Raw genomic sequence first — 10031 nt, forward strand, 5'->3', positions numbered from 1 at the left:
AATTCATACTTTTGGCAGGATATTTGGACATCAATTGATGCCAGCCGCAGTGGCAGGACTAATCCTTTCACTAGGAGAGATATCCTCAGGTAAATAATGTGTCTAATGATAGACACGTTAATCTTCTTAAGGTGCCTCCTCCTTTGAAAGGGTTAATGATGCTAAGTTGCTTATTTTGCACAGCTGCACAGTATGTTGTGTTATAAGAGTGGCATGTTGTCATGAGGTCTAGAAACAGTGTGAAAAACAAAAATTAGTAAATTCTGGTGAGCACGTGTCCTCAACTTCACAACTCATTTAACAGATGAGTGTGGAAGTGACTTATGCAGAGGAGACATGAGTGCGGTTGCGTTTGTTCTGTGTGGCCCTGACGGCAACTGCCACAGCCAACCCGACACAGACCAGCCCCAGGCCCAGCAGCAGGCCACTCGGGAAGCTCAGCAGTGAAGACGGCTGCTCTGACGTCAACCTCAGGTAGGAAGGTTCGGGAAGGAGACGAACTTCCTCCACAACGGGAGTGTATTCATTTTTGACCAAAGCCCTGGAGAGTGAAGTTCCATAATCGAGAGGCACCTCTTCCACCAGCGGGTGAGCCTCACGCAGTGGCAATACAACACGGCCAGAATCCGTAACTTGAACCAGCAGATTATCGCCTTCGGCATCCACGGTGATAGGGCTGGACTCTGCTTTGGGGGCGGCCACCAGCTGCTGCACTCCCAGGCTCACCGTCATGCTCTCGCCTGCACTTTCACCCCCATCCACAGAACGCCGCCGTCGACCTGCGTGGTTACGAGGTCGAGGAGGTGGCAGATACAAATCTGAAAAGCACAAGGAAATAATCATGTACAGTATAAAGGAAATATGACACAAAAGAATTTATGATTACTGATAAATGGAACGTGGGCACACATGCACACACTCTTCCTTCCCCTACATCCTTCCCACACTCGTGAGAGCAATCTAACTTATCAGTCTTGTGCTTAAAGTTGATGTGAAAAAAGTATAATTTACACAAGCTAACATCACCTATATACACCATGCAGAGAGTCTCAGCATGTCTAGTGTCTGTCTGCCATCAAACTCCATTTGTAAAGCTTGATGTAATGAAACTTTGCATGCAAGATAATTTTAATGAGCTGATTGTTAGCCAAAAATAAGACATGCAGTACTATATTGCTCGAGCAAGTGAGCAAAGCGAACAAACAAGAACAGGTATACATTGTCAGAATCATGCAATTTTGTGGACATAATGAACTTACACAGAAATTATACTCTAAAGAAATCTTCAGGAAAAAGTAATATGACCATATGGAATAGACCCATAAAATTCACCAAAATTTTACGTAACAAATGCCAGAAATCTTCTTGCAATTATCATGGCAGGGAAATTACTGAAGTTGGGATTTGGGAAGTGGTAGGTCATTTGCTTTAGTATCTTTAAAAACACAGGATTTGCCACTTAAATGTTGAAATTTGAAACAGAAGTAACTATTTTATGAAAGATTACATGTGACTGATTTTGTCTAGTGATGGATGGTAGCACTGTTGCCATACACGAAGACGAGGGAATTGGAGCTTCGGTGTGAGTCATGAGGCGCGACTTGTTTGGATACGAGTATCTGTACATATCGTTTTCATCGGTAGCTACTCGATCGGAACACGCTATGCCTACACAAACACACTCAACAGATAAGTATTGACACCTGTTACCTAGCTTCTTCAGTTCTCAGAGAAAGCATACACACTGGATTTAAAATGTATCACTTCACAACTGCTTACATGAGTGGAATGCATGGTATCTAGGATCGGCACCCTCCTTGTGGAAATCATCCTTCTCGGGCATTCTTGTAGGGGTAGGTCGAGTAGCTGGACGAGTGGTTGGACGAGGGGTTGGACGAGGGGTTGGGCGAGGGGTTGGACGAGGAGATGGACGAGTAGGAGGTTGGATGCATCGTGGATCAGTCGAGCCAGGAGTACAAGTAAATGGTGTAATCGGCTGGGGACATCTTGGGTCAGTGGATCCTGGTTGGCAGGTAAATGTAGTTGGTCTTGGAGTTATTGGTCTTCGTGTTGTTGGTTGAAGACATCTTGGTTCTGTTGATCCAGGCCTGCAGGTGAATGGAGTAGGTCTTTGTGTTACTGGTCTTGGTGTCGTTGGTTGTGGACATCTTGGGTCTACTGATCCTGGCCTACAGGTAAATGGAGTTGGTCTAGGTGTTACTGGCCGTGGTGTTATTAGCTGCACACATCTTGGATCTGTTGATCCTGGCCTACAGGTCAGTGTAGTTTCACTTGGTGTTAGTGGTTGAGGACATCTTGGGTCTTTTGATCCAGGTCTACAGGCAAATGTACTTGGTCTTGGCGTAGTTGGTTGAGGACATCTTGGATCAAGTGATCCTGGTCTGCAGGTGAATGTAGTTGGTCTTGGAGGTATTGGTCTTGGTGTGGTTGGTTGAGGACATCTTGGGTCTTTTGATCCAGGTCTGCAGGTGAATGTAGTTGGTCTTGGAGGTATTGGTCTTGGCGTTGTTGGTTGAGGACATCTTGGATCAAGTGATCCTGGTCTGCAGGTGAATGTAGTTGGTCTTGGAGGTATTGGTCTTGGCGTTGTTGGTTGAGGACATCTTGGGTCTTTTGATCCAGGTCTGCAAGTGAATGTAGTTGGTCTTGGAGGTATTGGTCTTGGCGTTGTTGGTTGAGGACATCTTGGATCAAGTGATCCAGGTCTGCAGGTGAATGTAGTTGGTCTTGGAGGTATTGGTCTTGGCGTTGTTGGTTGAGGACATCTTGGATCAAGTGATCCAGGTCTGCAGGTGAATGGAGTTGGTCTTGGAGGTATTGGTCTTGGCGTAATTGGTCTCGGAGTTGTTGGTCGAGGACATCTTGGATCAGTTGAACCAGGCCTGCAGGTGAATGGAGTTGGTCTTGGAGGTATTGGTCTTGAAGTCGTTGGTTGAGGACATCTTGGATCAAGTGATCCTGGTCTGCAAGTGAATGTAGTTGGTCTTGGAGTTAATGGTCTTGGCGTTGTTGGTTGAGGACATCTTGGATCAAGTGATCCAGGTCTACAGGTGAATGGAGTTGGTCTTGGAGGTATTGGTCTTGGTGTGGTTGGTTGAGGACATCTTGGGTCTTTTGATCCTGGTCTGCAGGTGAATGGAGTTGGTCTTGGGGGTATTGGTCTTGAAGTCGTTGGCTGAGGACATCTTGGATCAGTTGAACCAGGCCTGCAGGTGAACGGAGTTGGTCTTGGAGTAATTGGTCTTGAAGTCGTTGGTTGAGGACATCTTGGGTCTTTTGATCCAGGTCTGCATGTGAATGTAGTTGGTCTTGGAGTAATCGGTCTTGGCGTTGTTGGTTGAGGACATCTTGGGTCTTTTGATCCAGGTCTGCAGGTGAATGTAGTTGGTCTTGGTGTGACTGGTCTTGGTGTTATCGGCTGGGGACACCCTGGGGCTCTTGAGCCTGGTGTACAGAAGAAAGTTGTTGGTCTAGGTGTCGTTGGCTGAGGACATCTTGGGTCTTTTGATCCAGGTCTGCAGGTGAATGTAGTTGGTCTTGGAGGTATTGGTCTTGGTGTGGTTGGTTGAGGACATCTTGGGTCTTTTGATCCAGGTCTGCAGGTGAATGTAGTTGGTCTTGGAGGTATTGGTCTTGGCGTTGTTGGTTGAGGACATCTTGGGTCTTTTGATCCTGGTCTGCAGGTGAATGTAGTTGGTCTTGGAGGTATTGGTCTTGGTGTGGTTGGTTGAGGACATCTTGGATCAAGTGATCCTGGTCTGCAGGTGAATGTAGTTGGTCTTGGAGGTATTGGTCTTGGCGTTGTTGGTTGAGGACATCTTGGGTCTTTTGATCCAGGTCTGCAGGTGAATGTAGTTGGTCTTGGAGGTATTGGTCTTGGCGTTGTTGGTTGAGGACATCTTGGGTCTTTTGATCCTGGTCTGCAGGTGAATGTAGTTGGTCTTGGAGGTATTGGTCTTGGCGTTGTTAGTTGAGGACATCTTGGATCAAGTGATCCAGGTCTGCAGGTGAATGTAGTTGGTCTTGGAGGTATTGGTCTTGGCGTTGTTGGTTGAGGACATCTTGGATCAAGTGATCCAGGTCTGCAGGTGAATGTAGTTGGTCTTGGAGGTATTGGTCTTGGCGAAATTGGTCTCGGAGTTGTTGGTTGAGGACATCTTGGATCAAGTGATCCTGGTCTGCAAGTGAATGTTGTTGGTCTTGGAGTAATCGGTCTTGGCGTTGTTGGTTGAGGACATCTTGGGTCTTTTGATCCAGGTCTGCAGGTGAATGTAGTTGGTCTTGGTGTGACTGGTCTTGGTGTTATCGGCTGGGGACACCCTGGGGCTCTTGAGCCTGGTGTACAGAAGAAAGTTGTTGGTCTAGGTGTCGTTGGCTGAGGACATCTTGGGTCTTTTGATCCAGGTCTGCAGGTGAATGTAGTTGGTCTTGGAGGTATTGGTCTTGGTGTGGTTGGTTGAGGACATCTCGGGTCAAATGATCCTGGTCTGCAGGTGAATGTAGTTGGTCTTGGAGGTATTGGTCTTGGCGAAATTGGTCTCGGAGTTGTTGGTTGAGGACATCTTGGATCAAGTGATCCTGGTCTGCAGGTGAATGTAGTTGGTCTTGGAGGTATTGGTCTTGATGTGGTTGGTTGAGGACATCTTGGATCAAGTGATCCTGGTCTGCAGGTGAATGTAGTTGGTCTTGGAGGTATTGGTCTTGGCGTTGTTGGTTGAGGACATCTTGGATCAAGTGATCCTGGTCTGCAGGTGAATGTAGTTGGTCTTGGAGGTATTGGTCTTGGCGTTGTTGGTTGAGGACATCTTGGATCAAGTGATCCTGGTCTGCAGGTGAATGTAGTTGGTCTTGGAGGTATTGGTCTTGGCGTTGTTGGTTGAGGACATCTTGGGTCAAGTGATCCAGGTCTGCAGGTGAATGTAGTTGGTCTTGGAGGTATTGGTCTTGGCGTTGTTGGTTGAGGACATCTTGGATCAAGTGATCCTGGTCTGCAGGTGAATGTTGTTGGTCTTGGAGTTACTGGTCTTGGAGTCGTTGGTCGCGGACATCTTGGGTCAAGTGATCCAGGTCTGCAGGTGAATGTAGTTGGTCTTGGTGTTGTCGGTCGTGGTGTCGGTGGTTGAGGGCATCTTGGATCTGTGGAACCAGGGAAGCATCTTGGTGTGGTTGGTTGAGGCCTACATGCAGGATCCCTTGAACCTGGCCTACAAATTGGCCTGACTGTGCATCTTGGGTCTGTTGAACCTGGGGCACAGATGACGGATGGTGGTGGAGGTGGCGGAATTGGAGTTGTTACCCTAATAATGTCAGGTCTCGTCCTGAAAGTGACCGGCTGACTCGGTTCCCCTTCGCATCGGTCCTCGCAGCGGTCTGTGCATATCTGGAGGGTCACATCAGAGAATGTTAAGTGTTATGAGGGTATTTGTTTATGCAACTATTTGATTATTATTATGAATCTCTTTCCTTACAGTATTTCTATCTCTTTACAATGTTCTTGCTGCCTTATTGTCTCTAATTTTTCTATACTTCGACTAGTGCGAGTAAGTCTATCATTACTTTCCTTACCTGAACATTACAGGTGAGAAACACTTGCATTCGGTCGGGGAACTTAAAGGCCGACATGTTGGTGTATGTGATCAGCGTCGCTCCAGTGTCAAAAGTATCGTATGTCCGGGCCCAGAAGTGCATCAGTTTCATTCGTCTGTATGAACAGAAAGGTATGACACATAATCCATTAATATGTGATATTTAGGGGACACTCATTAAATAAATGTTTTTCAAAACCTTTCCTGCAAATAATACTATTTGCATTACGGACAATGGTGGGCGTTTCCAGCCATACATTGCATTTAAAGACTATTACACATATAAACGTCTGTTTCGTATTCACTTACGTTGGACATCCATTCGTGGTTGTTAACTGAAGACTTGGTGTGTCTGGATCTTGAAATTCAGGTTCGCCATATACCCAACAGTCACGCACAGCTACATCGAGTCTCCTTTGTTCGTCTTTAAGGTACACCATGACTGTCAGAGGCTCTCCAATGCGTAGGATACCATCCAATGGAGAAGTCTATCAGATGAAATAAACTGACAGGTGAATATCAAATATAAACCAAAAAATTGCTCCATTATTTCATTTATATTATAAACAGAAATTTTCGGTTGCCAGATGAAATATATAGTCATTTTTGGTATGCACGCCATACTTACGTTGGGGTAGCTGCCTCGCTGAATGTCCATCCAGCACTTGACGTCATCTCCTTTGAACTGAGTCTGCACCACATCCAGCATGGACACTTGAAGGGGAAGGAAGTTGACTTCCTTGTTGTATTTGCTGGTCCACACACATGATATCTTTCTGGCGGTGTCCCAAACCTCCTGAAGGATAATGGTGAGAGGAAAATTGAATATATGACATAAAGAGGGAGTGTAATTGGCAAGAAAAGCACCCCAGATCATGCGGGACTTGCTACCAAGTCAGGAGTGGAAAAGTGGAAGGATTAGATGGTGAAAAAAATAATAATGATAATAATTTCAGGGGAAGGTGTATTAATGTTTCATAGAATATTCCGTGGCACTACTTATTCTTTTTTGCACTTTCGTTAATATTATATACCCTTCACCAATCACACTCCCATCAATCCCAGTTTTTCTTAGTCACTGAATCTATTGTCTGTCTGTCATTAACCCTTCATTCTTTCTCTTGTCTTTCCCAGCATTTCGGCCATATTAAGCTACTCACATTCATGGACTCTCCGTTTCACACCCATTGCCCCCATTCTTTCCCATTAACTCTTCCTACCCTCCTCGTGTCTCTCATCTGGTAGGAGGCACGGGTTAAAATAATTCGCGACTGAAAGACCCCAAGTTTGATATTCAGCTGGTCAGACTGGTGGACTCAGTTTGTTTCCCCTAAGTCGCCATTCACCACTGCAGGCTGCATTTTAGGGGAAGGTCGAAAATTACAAAAAAATATGATTGGCTGCCTTCATTACCTCGATGTAGTTGACTGGTATTATTCTAAGTCTCCCTTGTCTTCGTCTCTCGTCAGTTCTAGGGTTTGAATGCTTCTGTACTCTTAAATCTACTGTGTGTGTGTGTGTGTGTGTGTGTGTGTGTGTGAGAGAGAGAGAGAGAGAGAGAGAGAGAGAGAGAGAGAGAGAGAGAGTAGAGAGAGAGAGAGAGAGAGAGAGAGAGAGAGAGAGAGAGTAGAGAGAGCATACTGAGTCATCGTGCTACTTCTGAGACAAACTACGCTTGGTGAGTGGGAAGGTATGTGGATCGGTGGCTGAACGGGGCGTGTACATCCAATAAGAAATAGATCCATGATGTAATAATGTCCGTGGCTGGAATAGGTCCATGTGGATAAAAAGTCCACAAGGGAATATGTCTGTAGGGAAGGGGGCCCAGGCGGAAACATACTGTGAGTCCAGTGGGTAAAAACAGCTTCATGGTGGGAATAGGTTTATGGTAGATAATGGGTTCTTGTGGGAATGTGGTGTTTCCCCATGCAAAAATAAATAAATAGAATAAATAAATAAATAAAGTCCATGTTGATTATAGGTCTAAGGGAGAACATATATTTATTGGAAAGTATGTGTATGGTGAAATTAGTTCCATGATGTACAGTAGTGAAAAATACGTCTATTAGGGAAGCAGGGCCATGAAGGAAAGAAGATCCATTAGGCAAAATAAAGCCATAGGAAAAATAAGGAAATAAGGGAACGTAAGTCCATGGGGAAAAAGGTCCATAAGGAAATAAAGGTCAACGCAAAAACAAGTCCTGGGGAAGAATAAGTGGGTTTGTGAGATTGACCTCCAGGGGGTGTAACTTAAGATGGGCTTAGATGCTAGTACACCTTAAACCTGAAAGTGCAAGACAAGCTTCTAATTTCTAGCGATAATTTCTGAGATCTGTAATGAAGATGATACGTGTTTGGCCTTTCTGAATCGTTGCTGACTACTCTGTGTAATGTGTGTTGCAAAATGACCATAACTAATAACCACATGTGTTCTTTCAATGAACGTCAAATATGTGGGGCTTGCATTCCACTTTACAATTAAACGCTTAACCCTTTCGAAGCAGTGGCGTCTTTCTGTATTCCAGCTTTGCTACTATCGAATTTTTTTTAACCACCTTGCAAGCAGAGTGTCGTACTGGTAAAAGGATTAATGTAGGCTTTATCTAACGCATCCACTGTGGCTGGAGAGGAGCGCCTTAGTGTGGTGACAATGGTATAATGAGACGGTTCCGCTACCCCTGTAAATAAACGTCTCAACTCATTCCCAGACCCCTTTAAGGAGGATGGATGACTGAACGAAGGGGGGAAATTAAGCCAGTAGTCCACCGGGTTTACGTTTCAGATGAGCCTGGAGCCACAACAACAACAACAAAATAAAAAGTCTCTTACAGGCTAAAGAAGAACGTCTGGAGCCAACAAGAAAATGGAAAAACTGGCAGCGCAATACTGATGTGGCTAAGCACGAGGCCCTTCGCTTCTCACCTGGACATCGGGATCCATTTGGAAGATGACGGTGTTGGAGATGATGGTGTCGCCCTTCTCGCTGGCCGCCGTTCCACATCCGTCCATGGGCACCACAAACCTGAAGGATCTCTGGCCGGTGTCCTGTTCCACGTACCTGGGGAGAAGGAGAGGATGGGGTGAGAGAGAGAGAGAGAGAGAGAGAGAGAGAGAGAGAGAGAGAGAGAATGAAGGCAGATGAATGCATAAATGAAGAACCACTTACTAACAATGGACACCTCTTACCTGACGAGGGAGAATACAAGAGAGATGAGACCGAAGAGTAAAGTAAAACACTAAAGGAACTTATTAGGAGAAGCAGCTATACCTCCAATACTTACCTGCAATACCTCCAAAAACTTACCTGCTATACCTCCAAAACTCACCTGCAATATTACCAAAAACTTACCTGCTTCTCATCAAAATAACTAAGGCGCGGACACAAAACAATGATGGAAGTGAGTGTTAAGGCCACATACTTAAAGCCTAATTCCGTATTGCTAATTTAGGAACGCCTGTGGTTATTAGGTATGATCCACCTGCGTCCCACATGACACAGTGCAATCAGCAGGAAGATAGGCAGACTAAGCACATGGCACCTGACTTACTGCCTTCATAGGTTATAGTCAAATAGAGGAAGCTTGCATTCCAGGCTGCAGTTTCATGTTCAACCATACGACCATCAATTGCAGTGTTGTGAGTTGTTGAAACGAGAGAAATCATTCCCACATCCTGATCTTATATTTACTGTGATTTTATGTGTATTGTCGACCCATATTTGGATCCTCTTTAGGCTCAAGTCCCACGTTTATCTATTTATCTATCTGTCTATCCGTATCAATATCTATATATAACGTGGGTTCAGGTGGGGCCAAAACTACTGTATCTCCACAATGGAGTTTGAATAAGTTGGCCAAATTTTCTGCTATTTAATAAGACAAAGTTATCCGTTTGTGTGACTGTGGAAGGAGAGTTTAACCACTGTCATCCTCTGATTCCCTTGCAGAGTCATTTTTTCCTTGACCTAATCTTGCAAGCAGTCAAGATACCTCCAGATCGGTCACCTAACTTGGAGAAGATTTTTGTCAATATGCTCAATGGCAGAAGACAATATTACGCATCTACATACTTTCCGGAACACTTCTTCGTGACGAGCACCATAATTAGCGCTTATCTCTCGCCACGGCTCAGCACAAGAGATAGATGGCAATTTTAGGGCAGGTTAAAGTGGACGGCGTTTCGTTATCTCGACTCCGCATCATCTGGGTCACGCTCTCCCATCGACGCTGAGGAAACTGTCTCATACACAACAGAACTCAAAGCATCTCATAACCAAGCCCCAGACATATTTTTCCCCATTGCCTTCAATTATGGGGTCAAGAGCCGTATTCATAAACTTTCTTGGGGCTAAGTTGTATGTACTGAAAGAGACACAAGTATCTTTCTAAGGAACGTTTAGTCGAACCCTTTGAAACACTCATTAGC

At 45.1% G+C, this 10031-nt stretch overlaps 1 protein-coding gene across 1 annotated transcript; it reads right to left on the minus strand.

Annotated features, from left to right (window-relative positions):
- Window positions 1-321: 321 nt before the first annotated feature.
- LOC145393055 (uncharacterized) lies at window positions 322-9707 on the minus strand. Its single transcript, XM_080267393.1, has 9 exons — window positions 9676-9707; window positions 8529-8664; window positions 6235-6402; window positions 5916-6094; window positions 5587-5722; window positions 4647-5401; window positions 2227-4295; window positions 1780-2034; window positions 322-818 (listed from the first exon to the last, which is right to left on the minus strand). The coding sequence occupies exons 1-9, from the start codon at window positions 9705-9707 to the stop codon at window positions 322-324; spliced, it is 4227 nt and encodes a 1408-aa protein (XP_080123519.1).
- Between the last annotated feature and the right edge of the window lie 324 nt (window positions 9708-10031).

Source organism: Coenobita brevimanus, chromosome 23 (genome assembly GCF_032717465.1).
Source record: "Coenobita brevimanus isolate Jiangsu-jjx chromosome 23, ASM3271746v2, whole genome shotgun sequence".
NCBI lineage: Eukaryota > Metazoa > Arthropoda > Malacostraca > Decapoda > Coenobitidae > Coenobita > Coenobita brevimanus.